Genomic DNA, 12512 nt, shown 5'->3' with positions numbered 1-12512 from the left:
GCTGCAGAGCCTAGATGGTGGCAGTTCATTACTTCAAGCTGAAAGATGTAGCTTTTTCCCCAATCATTGTTGACCAATCCTTTTTCCCCAATCATTGTCCTCTTATTTGCACTTTTTTTCCCCCCTGTTTTTTTTGTTTTGTTTTGTTTTTTTTTATAAAAGATCAATAGCAAGCAGGTAGCTCAGTAAGATAATACCTTGAGTTACTGATATGTTGATCAGAGTTAGTTTCCTGGGCATGCTACCTGTATCTGTTTTTGGACAAGTCAAGTCTGGAAGCATGCGGTGTTGCCACATCTACCACACCATGGAAGCACCTTTGGTAATTATCTACCTGTCATATCAAGGCCCTTTGTCCTTTGCCAGCTGCTGGTGCCCTCAGAATTGATGGAAATCACACCCAGAATAATCCAATGCATGGCCAAATTGTCATAGCTCACATTCATGCCTTGTCTTCAGATAAAATATGTCATCTACCACCCAGGTGGTAATGGTTATCACCCTTGTGGAAGTAGACTCTGTTGGACTTGTGTTCTATCTAGAAGGAGTCAAAAGCTCTCATCCACTTGACAGTATGGAATTAAGAGATAAGCATGTGCACAAATGGCCCTCAGGAATGATATAGTACTTGCTTTTCTTCTTTATAAGAGGCTAAATATGGTGTGGACTGGATTTTTTTTTTTTTAACTGTTAAGCCATTATACTCTAAGTAATTTACTACTACTCGTACTATCAACTACTACTGGGCCAACACAAAGATGCTGAACACATGATGCACACATACCCTTCATTTTATGAATCTTCCTTGAAATGTCATGTAATTAATTTATTAATCATTCTTTAAATGTTCATCCTACATAGTAAAATCACCAGTGATAAATTAACACTGAGTGACTCAGTGTTACTCAGCTCAGAGTGGGACCATATGTACACTGGCAGTGTTAATTTAAAACTGTCAGTGTTAGTGGTGATTTTACTGTGTAACATTGCGTACACACCCCCTTGAAAACAACAGTTGCAAACAGGACTCTTCAACACATAGCCAAGGGCTAAAGAACAGCAACATGTACGGAAAGCCCTCACAGTATGTCGGTACACATGATGGTCCCTGGACAAAGGGCAGAAGTCCCAAAGAACAGAGAGACCAGACAGACAGGAGACAGAGCCAAGAAGAAGAGGAGTGTCTCTCCCTTATTTAGCAGGAGCAGGGGAAAAACTACAGAGGATCTTCAAACACCACAAAATCCCAGTTTACTTTAAACCTGTTAACACCCTAAGAGAGAAATTAGTTCACCCAAAGGACAGGATCCCTAGTTACAAACAGAGCAATGTTGTGTATTCTATCAGATGTCAGGAAAACTATAAGGAACACTACAAAGGTGAGACTAAGCAGCCGTTGCACAAAAGGCTATACCAGCACTGCAGAGAGGGCGCCTGTGGATCTCAGTCTGCTTTTCATCTCTACCTTAAAGACACTAACCACACATTTGAGGACAAGGAAGTTAAAATCTTAGCCAGAGAAAAGAAATGGTTTGAGAGTGGAGTGAAAGAAGCATTGTATCTGAAACAGTTGACATCCAGGCTTAATGGGGGAGGGGGTCTGAGACACGCTTTGTCCCCTGTTTACAATGGGGTACTCAGGTCAAAGCAGGTTCAGTTTTTTGTTCATGGTAAAGAGTCATTCACATCGTCAGGAGAGTCTTCAGGAGAGGCGGCAGTCCCATCGTTAGGAGGGACAGCTACCTTGTCATTAGGAGGATGCTAACTAGAGCACAATAGGTGCTAATTAGAGCAATTGTTAGTCACTATCCAATAGCAGTCTGCCTCTCGGTAGGCAGGGTCTGGTTAGGTTTAAAAGTCCAGCTTTTGCTGGCTTCTGTTATGCTTCTCTATGAGAGTCAAGACACAAGTCAGATTACCAGTGCAAGAATTTTAGCTGAGGAAGCTTCTGTGATTAGAAGCAAAATGTCCTCGTGTCACGCAACCCAGTCCAGTTGAATATTCAAGTTTCTCTATTATGGAAACCACCTGGACAACTGAGAGCCTTCACAGAAACATTGCCAACACTTGAATAATCTGTTTTTCCAGTCAAGTACATCACTGTTCAAAGGTGATGAGATGAGATCATGGATGTGATGCAGGATTGTCTTTGCTGAGCCAAGGAAGAGCACATCGAGTTAGCTGCTGTCCCTCCAATTATTTAAATTGAGAAAAGATAAACAAATCTGACGATGTGTTCTGTGTCACTGTTTAATAAAAATCATGCATTTTAGCAGAATTGGGACATTTTTGTGTCTGTGTATTTATTAATTTCTCTGTCCTTCTATCTTTTCTTCTTATAGCGGAATGCGGTGGAACCATCAAGGAGGAGTCTTCTGGTCGTATCTTGTCTCCAGGCTACCCAGCTCCCTATGAGCATAACCTACACTGCATATGGACCATTGAGGCTGCTCCTGGAAGCACTATTAGGTCTGAACAAGGCTGATTGTTTGGCTATGTGTGCTTGCTTGTTCTCTGATTAAATTGGTCTTTTGCAGACTTTGAATCAAACACCTCTAAGTATAGCTGCAACTTAACAGCCTGTTTTGCAGTGAGATTCATTTCTTTCACAGACCACTGAGTAATCAATCCTTCAACAGAATGTGTGGGGCCAATAGTTGTTGATATGGAGTGAAGGAGAGTCAGCCCAGGGCCTTCTGATTTGAAATTTAACTAGAGAACTGTTAGTGTTTTGTGTCTGTTTCTGCCCCTTTTATGCACATGTTTTCACAAAATTCTCACAGAATTACAAGGAAGCCAGGTGTGTGTCATTTTGATGAGCAGTTTGACTGCGTGTTGCCTTTGTACACACTGCTAAATCAATCGTTTGATATAGATTTAAGAAGATGTGGAAGCATTCCTCAGAGATGTTGGTCCATGTTGATGTAATAGCATCATGCAGCTGCCACACCATTACCCCTCTACCACCACTAGCCTTACTCGTACAGGGTAGCATTGCGCCATGCGTGATTTATGTTCAACTTTCCAAATTCTGACTCTACCATTGGAAAATCACAGCTGGAAATGAGACTTGTCAGACCAGGAACTGTTTTTACAAACTTTCATTGTCCATTTTGAGGGAGCTCCTGTATACATGTAACTTTGTTTTCCTTTTTAAGCAGACACACGTCTCCTATCTATCGATCGATCAGTCTGCCTACCTGTTTACCTCTAAGGTGTGAGGGATATCCAATGTATAAATATAAGGCCCTCAGAAATGCAAAATCATTGAAAACATTTTAACTCTTATTAAAAACAATTACAGAAACATTTTAATGTATAAAAAAAGTAAACTGCAATCTATGAACTTTGCAAAAATGGCACATCATCAACAGTGTTGCCACATTTATTTTGAAAAGTAACTTAATTAGTTAACTTTTGAGTTACTTTATACAGTTAAATTATTAGGAGCTTTATGCATTTACTTTATTAGGAGCTGCTGACAACTTGTAACTAATAAGTAACATAACTAACACAGTAACTTGGAATCTAACTTGGTTACTCTTAAGAGTGAGTAATCAGCAAAGTAACTAATAGTTGCTTTTCTGAGTCTCAATCTTAAAACTAACCATTAGATTATGAGTTCCTTTATTAGCTACATTCAGCAGCTGCTGAGAATTTTATTTTATTTGTTTTATTGGCTGTTGTAAATTATTATTTACTTTGGTAGACTGCTGTCGTTTTAAATGTGCTTTAGAAATAAAGCTTGAGTTGACAAGTTGTCCACAGCTGCTACTGAAGTAACTGCATAAAGTAACTGCAAAATGTAACTGTTTGTAGTAAGTAATAAAGTAACTTTTCAAAGTTACTGTGGCAACACTGATCATGAATATACTGATCATGATTTATTACTGCACTACAAAGTGTGTTTGCAAAGACTATTCGTGTGTGTGTGTGTGTGAGTGTGTGTGTGATGTAACAATTTTCAGTTTGCATATCAGAGCTTTTGTGATGTTGGAATACAGCTGTAATCCTGGGCCATTGAGAAAGTATATGAGGTCTATTAGAAAAGTATCTGACCTTATAATTAAAAAAAAAAAACATATGGATTTGAATCACGTGTGATTACATCAGCCAAGCTTGAACCCTCGTGGGCATGTGAGAGTTTTTTCACGCCTGTCGGTGACGTCATTCGCCTGTGAGCACGCCTTGTGGGAGGAGTGGTCCAGCCCCCTCGTCGGAATTCCTTTGTCTGAGAAGTTGCTGAGAGAATGGTGCTGTGCTTCATCAAATTTTTTTCAAAAACTGTGAGGCACATCCGAGTGGACACCATTCGACAAATTAAGCTGGTTTTCGGTGAAAATTTTATTGGCTGATGAGAGATTTTGGATTGTTTCTATCGCTGTAAGGACTTCCCACGGAGCGGGACGTCGCGCAGCGCTCCGAGGCGACATTATCATCCTGTTTCAAGCTGAAAACCTCCAAATTTAAGCCTCTGTTGACCCAGGACGTCATGAGAGAACAGAGAACTTTCAGAAGAGGTTGGAATCAGCAGTTTATCTGGACATTCCACTGTTAGAGATTTTTTAAATGAAAGACATGCGGACGGATTGGCACGTCGGCTCGCAGCCGGCGCGGTGCGCCCGCCACAGGAAGAACACCTCCGTTGGAAGCCTTAAGGACAAGTTGGAACATGCCCTGCTGTTAAACAATTTCTCAGATACTCACTCAACTGAAAGCCACCTAAAGCCGCCTGGATTTTGCAAATGGTTATCAACACGGAGGTGTTTTTCCTGTGGAGGGCACACCGCGCCGGCTGCGAGCCTACGCGCCAATCCGTCCACACGTCTTTCATTAAAAAAATCTCCTTTAACAGTGGAATGTCCAGATAAACTGCTGATTCCGACCTCTTCTGAAAGTTCTCTGTTCTCTCATGATGTCCTGGGTCAACAGAGGCTTAAATTTGGAGGTTTTCAGCTTGAAACAGGATGACGACGTCACCTCGGAGCGCTGCGCGACGTCCCGCTCCGTGGAAAGTCCTTACAGTGATAGAAACAATCCAAAATCTCTCATCAGCCGTTAAAATTTTCACCGAAAACCAGCTTAATTTCTCAAATGGTATCCGCCAGTCTCTCAGCAACTTCTCAGACAATGAAAATTCGATGAGGGGGCTGGACCACTCCTCCCACAAGGCGTGCTCACAGGCGAATGATGTCACCGACAGGCGTGAAAAAACTCACGCATGTGCACGAAGGTTCAAGCTTGGCTGACGTAAAAACATATGAATCAAATCCATATAGTTTTTTAAAAAAATAAAACGGTCAGTTTCTTTTCTAATAGACCTCGTATGTGTGTCTGTGGAGTCTGTGGGCCTTTTAATTATTCAAAGAAAATTTGAGTATATGAAGCATATGTCATGTACTAGCTGTTAAACAAGCTGTGTCAGTAATCAATTCTGCATTAATCAGAAGAATGTGTGTGGAAACACTCATACTCGTAGAACTGACTTCTGAGATGTTGAACTTTGACTACCAAAATCATGAAAATGTAAAAGGTAGATAAAAAAAAGTGATTTTGCATGATATGCCAGTTTTAATAATAATATCAATGGATCCAAGACAATTTCATTTTCAAATCTGCCTTTTGAACATTAAAATCCAGAAAAAAAAAGTATTTTACACTGTCAGAGCTCAGTGTGGCTATTATTTGTGAATGTCTATACTACAGGCACATCCTTCTATTTTATTTCAGCTGCGTTGCAGAGGTGTACCGAGGCAAAAAACAAAATGTTATATCACTGTCCAAATGTTTATAGGTAAGACTGTATCCCCTTGTTTGCACATCTGACATTTCGAAGTCCCTTGTGGTTACGAGATGAGACTCATTAGTGTCTTCAGCACTTCTGGATCTCCAGCCTTCCTCTGCAAGGTCTGCTCTTTACACTTGCCTTTGATCCTGAACAAAATTTATTAAGTTAAAATTTGCAAGGCATTAGTCCAGGGGTGCCTTGTAGATCAAGGAGCACACTAATCAGACTGTGAGTGCAGGATATGTGCCAAATGACAGCCAAAAAATGCATTCTGAATGATGTGCTCTAAGTTGTGGAAGTAAAGCGTTCACAGTACATAGGAGTAGGCGAGAGAAATCCAAACATAAAGCAGCTATAACAGGGTAAAAGAAAATAGAAATAAGAGAGGCAATGAGCCATTTCATTGATGGAACATTCAGTGGTTACTGCTCTTGAATTCAAGTGATGGATCAAGGCCACATGATGCAGTAATGAGGCTATAGGTATTTATCAGTTAATTGACTTGCACTATTTAGGAAGTAGATGCAATTCATTTGAGAGAGCACTTGGTTGGTTACATCACATTTTATTGTATTGTCTGTCATGTTCACAAGGTACCAGTAAGTCTAAAGATGTTTTCTGAAGGTGAGCTGTGATGCAGTCTCCTTCACATTTACAGTGATGCTATCATTGGAGAACCATGTAATAAAAGTTCAATCAATTAGGCTTAATTGTATATATTCTGGCAAACATAATCTGTAATTTTATTCTGTTTTGATGTAAGAGATGAGCAAGTACTCTGTGTCGTATGAAATACTCATTTAATTTGGCTTGATTTTCTGTTTCATCTTTCTGTAAGATGTCCATTTACAAATTAAACCTTTTCATTGCATTATTTTTGAAAACATCCTCTCTTTGCAGCACTTTCTGTGATAAGCGTATAAACCCTGTGTGCAGTGCTCAACCTGCAACCTTGAAACTGATCATTTTAGTTTAGTTTATGTGGAGGCATGGCAGTGCCATAGGGTTCAAGATTTATTTATTTATTTTTTCAAATATATGACTGACTGAATAAATAATTAAATATGAAATGAATCATGTTATTCTTTTCATTTGGAGTTGGGCAGACAAGGTATTGGGGCTGTCAGCCTTTTTTAGGTACAAGTGTTGGTGCTCCAAGGAAAAAAAAGATGGGAAGCACTAGTCTTTATGAGGACCTTTTGGTTTATTTTGCTTTTTGTTATTTTTTGATTTTGTTAATAAATCTTATTCAATTTTATATATATATATATATATATATATGTATGTATATGTATGTATGTATATACAGTAGTGGGCACAGATAACCCAAAAAATTAACTTCGATAACAGATAATAAGATAACTGAAAAGTTATCTTTGATAAAGATAAACCGATAAACCACCCAAAAATGTATCGGAAGTTACAGATAATCGATAAATTCCGGTGTTGTCTATGGGATATTTGCAGTTACTAAAGAGCTGAAATTGATTTTTAACACGATCGCTTTTGAAAGCATCAAAAGTAGTAAAAGACCTAAAGAAAAAGCAAGAATGTTTGACCATGCTGCCTCCTGCAGGAAGCAGACAAATCCTGAGAGCACCCACGAAATCAACTCTACTAATCATAATCACTTTTCTTCAACATTCTGCCCCTGCTGGAAGCTCTTGTTTACAACAGCGCTCCCACCACAGAGGCGCACCAAGAGCAGCCATAAGGCCAGCTTTCTATCAATTTCAACCCTCCGGTCAGGCGGAGGTCTTAATAATAAAGTCATACTAACTTATATTTTTTTGAAAATACTGATAGAATAACTCCATTAATGTCAATTCTGTCATTTGTACAAAGTTAAAATATAACATATATCTTTTAATGTTGAATAAGGCACTAATTCTGAGGTTTTGTAACAAACACAGACCGCAAAGCATTCTGGGTAAAAGTGCTAAACAGTGATTGGTTCAGTAATCCATTATGTAAACCAACACGTTAATGTGACGTGTGTCGTGCGTTGGTTTAAAGATAAATGTGCTTTTGTAAAATATTCCATTTTTATTTGTAAAAACAGGCATTTTTACGGAGCCCTGGAAGTGTCATCGCAATTGCATGTTTTAAAACTTTTATGATGTTGTAAAACGTGCACTCAATATTAGTAAGTAAGTAAGTAAATTTATTTTACGGAGCCCTGGAAGTGTCATCGCAATTGCATGTTTTAAAACTTTTATGATGTTGTAAAACGTGCACTCAATATTAGTAAGTAAGTAAGTAAATTTATTTATATAGTGCCTTTCACAAACATAAGGCCATGTACACACGTTGTCGGGTATTTGTAAAACCGAATATCTTACCCTTTCAGTTTGGGGAAAAAACTTAATCCACACTACGTCATTTAAAAAAAAAATCCATCCACATCGAACCGTATAAATGTGTTGTAATTAGTCTGCCAAACCTTTGGGTGGTGGTTTCCTTTTTGCTAAAGCTTATAGTTAGGGCTGGATCAGGTGACCCTGAACCATCCCTTAGTTATGCTGCTATAGAGGTAGACTGCTGGGGGGTTCCCATGATGCACTGTTTCTTTCTCTTTTTGCTCTGTATGCACCACTCTGCATTTAATCATTAGTGATCGATCTCTGCTCCCCTCCACAGCATGTCTTTTTCCTGGTTCTCTCCCTCAGCCCCAACCAGTCCCAGCAGAAGACTGCCCCTCCCTGAGCCTGGTTCTGCTGGAGGTTTCTTCCTGTTAAAAGGGAGTTTTTCCTTCCCACTGTAGCCAAGTGCTTGCTCACAGGGGTCGTTTTGACCGTTGGGGTTTTACATAATTATTGTATGGCCTTGCCTTACAATATAAAGCGCCTTGGGGCAACTGTTTGTTGTGATTTGGCGCTATATAAAAAATTGATTGATTGATTGATTGGTACTGATTAAAATTCTATCCAATCAGGAGCCTTATTCTCTTGTCATCACTTCCACAAAAACTAAAAACATGGTGCCAACCTCGTTCGTGTGGACCGATAAGGAGTTGGAATTACTTCTAACCGTAGTTTTAGAATACAAAGTTAACATATATGCACACAAAAAGCGCCTGGACAATGGACAATACCAACACTTTGAGAGCAGCCAGGTACCCAGACGTTTATACTTGCCATGAACACTCCTGGCCAGTAGATGGCAGTAGCGGCCTTGAAAAAATGTCAAACAAAATTCCAGATAATCAGCGTCTGCTACATTTAAGATGCGTGGAATTTAACAAACGCAAATACACTAACGTCTATAAACCCAGAGAATATATTCACGAGAGTTTTAGGCACTAGAGTTTAATGCTGTTATCTGTGGACCCTGAACAGAGTGTCTGAAATGCATTTGTCCTGTCGTGAATGTCTGAGATTACCTTATGCTACCCATAATGCATTGCTGCCTGGCACAGCATGTGCTCACAAAACCTTAAAAATTAGCACATTACTTTAAAACGAAAACATATATCTGATATTTTCACTTTATAAACTTCAGACATGACAATAATTTTAAATAACTTGTCTAAAATGAGTGGTTAACCATAAGTTAAACATGTATGCCTCTGGATGACTTGGTGACATTGCGATTATATTAGTATGGTGTTAAAGGAAATGACTTTTATTTTAGTCACCACTTCTTCTTTGCTTACAGACAATAGAGTGGTTTCTGATTGCAGAGGGTAGAACAACATGCTTATTAGGAAACTTTTAACAGGTAGGTCTCAACAGCTTTAACAGTTTTAAAAATATTTTTCACTGTTCAGCTTAGTTTAGTATGTTATTGGTCTAAAGATAATTAGTCCGATGATGGTTTTTAAATTTATCTAAAAAGATAATCTGATAATGAAAAAATTATCTTCGATAATTATCTGTTATTGGATTATCGGAAGTGTGCCTACCACTGTGTGTATATATATATATGTGTGTGTGTGTGTGTGTATAGTTAGCTGATTATTTGAATTTATATTCAAATAACAGGTAAGATCTCACCTGTAACGTAACAGGTAAGATCTCAGCCCATCTCTCGGGTTCAAATTGTCTGTGACGCAGAGCACTGATATTCCGAAAAATGAACTGAATTGTTAATGAAGTTCAGAGCGAAGCAGAAGACGACAGAAGGAACAGAAATTCACTTCCTCTCCGCTGAATGGGAAAACCACCAAAATCCTTCAGTGTTTATCCAGTTAGTCCCTTGAGTGCCACTGATGATACATTTAGAAATTTAGTTGATTTTAACAGTTGAAAAGTTTTGTGTTTGCTCAGCAATAAAATGGCGAGTGAGGGAGAACAGAGATGGGGGAGAGAGAGATAGAGGGGAGAGAGAGAGAGAGAGAGCGAGAGACAGAGCAAGGGAGAGAGAGATAGCGAGAGAGTGAGGACTTTTACATCAGTGCATGTTCACCATCTGTAGCTTTCTGTGCTCACGCTACATCACAGCAGGGCCACAAGCAATCAGTTTTTTTTTTTTTTTGTTTGTTTTTCTGATTGGTTAAAATTGTGTCAATGGTGGCATTCATGAAATCGTCAAATTCTGCTTAAATGCCAACTTTCAGAGGTGGATATTTCAGTTGTAAGAGCTCCTTATTTTCAATGATATGCATCAATCGTTAGTTTATAGCACAGTCTATCTTCGCAGCTGTTTCGTGGGGTTTCTTTTCCTTTAACAGCACCAACACAGTGACAATTTAAATACAATGAAACCACAAAAGAAAACTTAAACATAAGTATACAGCAACAATGCAAGAAAATGATAAAATATCAAGAACAGAGCTAAATAATAATAATAATAATAATGCATATGATGATGAACTCGGCTAACATTAGTCATCTCAGTTTTAATCTTCTCAGTCATTTCCAAGTTTCACTAAATGTAAATAAGATGACATTGTTTATGTTACGCCATCATGTATCTTTCTGTACATAAAGTGGACAAAAATTGTGTTTTTTTTTTTTTTAAAGTCCACCCACCAGAAGATTGTCTCAGCCTTTTGAAGGGAAGACTCTTCTCTGTCAGAACAAAGGCCAACAGAATAAGTTGGTAATCGAGCTATAAAGTGGAACTTTGCCAGTAAAATGTCCTTGTTGTGTTTTTTGACTTTGCTCGCTGGCATCATCAGACTTGGCATGACATTTGATGCTATGAGCGAGTGCTTGAGATTTATGTTCTTGCCTAAGTGATCCAAGACCTTTTGTGCACATTTTTTTACATTTGATCACCAGAAAACTTGAAAATATTCTGTACTATTTAGGGTACAGATAGCTCAGTAGGCAGAATGGGTTGTCCACTGAGTTCAGGTTTGTTGGGTTTAGTCTGTGATTGTTGCCAACTGTTTATGAGCAAGACACTTAACCACAAAATATCTGAGGAGGTACAAAAATATGTAGGAAAGCAAGAAGGTGAACATATGTAAATCGTAAATGGACTGCATTTATATAGTGCTTTTCCATCAGCATCAGACGCTCAAAGTGCTTTACAAATAATGCCTCACATTCACCCCGATGTGAGGGGGCTCAAACTACAGGCGCACACTACACACCGGGAGCAATAGGGGATTAAAGACCTTGCCCAAGGGCCCTTAGTGATTTTCCAGTCAGGCTGGGATTTGAACCAAGGATCTTCTGGTCTCAAGCCCAACGCTTTAACCACTAGACCATCACCTCCCTCAATATGTATCATATGTCTGCTTAATCAGCATAATTTATAAAGAGATTTCTTGGCGATGTTGGTGTTATCCCATAAGAAATTGACACATCACTGGACAACCTGTCTACGATTTATTGTGCCTCTCATCTACTGTGGCGAATGCTCATTCATACCCCCCCCCCCCCCCCCCCCCAACATAGTAAACCCAGACCAGTGAGTGTCAGGAGTTAAAAATGATATTGATGGAAGATATTTTACAAGGGTAGTTCAACAGAAGCTAAATCCAGATAAGCTGACACACACAATCAATCAATCAATCAATTTATATAGCGCCAAATCACAACAAACAGTTGCCCCAAGGCACTTTCTATTGTAAGGCAAGGCCATACAATAATTATGTAAAAACCCCAACGGTCAAAACGACCCCCTGTGAGCAAGCACTTGGCGACAGTGGGAAGGAAAAACTCCCTTTTAACAGGAAGAAACCTCCAGCAGAACCAGGTTCAGGGAGGGGCAGTCTTCTGCTGGGACTGGTTGGGGCTGAGGGAGAGAACCAGGAAAAAGACATGCTGTGGAGGGGAGCAGAGATCAATCACTAATGATTAAATGCAGAGTGGTGCATACAGAGCAAAAAGAGAAAGAAACACTCAGTGCATCATGGGAACCCTCCAGCAGTCTAGGTCTATAGCAGCATAACTAAGGGATGGTTCAGGGTCACCTGATCCAGCCCTAACTATAAGCTTTAGCAAAAAGGAAAGTTTTAAGCCTAATCTTAAAAGTAGAGAGGGTGTCTGTCTCCCTGATCTGAATTGGGAGCTGGTTCCACAGGAGAGGAGCCTGAAAGCTGAAGGCTCTGCCTCCCATTCTACTCTTACAAACCCTAGGAACTACAAGTAATCCTGCAGTCTGAGAGCGAAGCGCTCCATTGGGGTGATATAGTACTACGAGGTCCCTAAGATAAGATGGGACCTGATTATTCAAAACCTTATAAGTAAGAAGAAGAATTTTAAATTCTGTTCTAGAATTAACAGGAAGCCAATGAAGAGAGGCCAATATGGGTGAGATATGCTCTCTC

The 12512-nt window shown here is 39.4% G+C and overlaps 1 protein-coding gene across 1 annotated transcript in view; it reads left to right on the top strand.

Moving 5' to 3' along the window:
- Positions 1-12512, top strand: part of csmd2 (CUB and Sushi multiple domains 2) — a 662931-nt gene that overhangs the window by 414594 nt on the left and 235825 nt on the right. The window contains exon 26 of the mRNA XM_034160153.1: positions 2343-2469. Within this exon, the coding sequence (XP_034016044.1) occupies positions 2343-2469 (127 nt within the window). The remainder of the gene's footprint in view (positions 1-2342; positions 2470-12512) is intronic.

This window comes from Thalassophryne amazonica, chromosome 20, assembly GCF_902500255.1.
Source record: "Thalassophryne amazonica chromosome 20, fThaAma1.1, whole genome shotgun sequence".
NCBI classification, from domain to species: Eukaryota; Metazoa; Chordata; class Actinopteri; order Batrachoidiformes; family Batrachoididae; genus Thalassophryne; species Thalassophryne amazonica.
The sequence above is the reverse complement of the archived record's forward strand: the minus strand, read 5'-3'. Positions and strand labels throughout refer to the sequence as shown.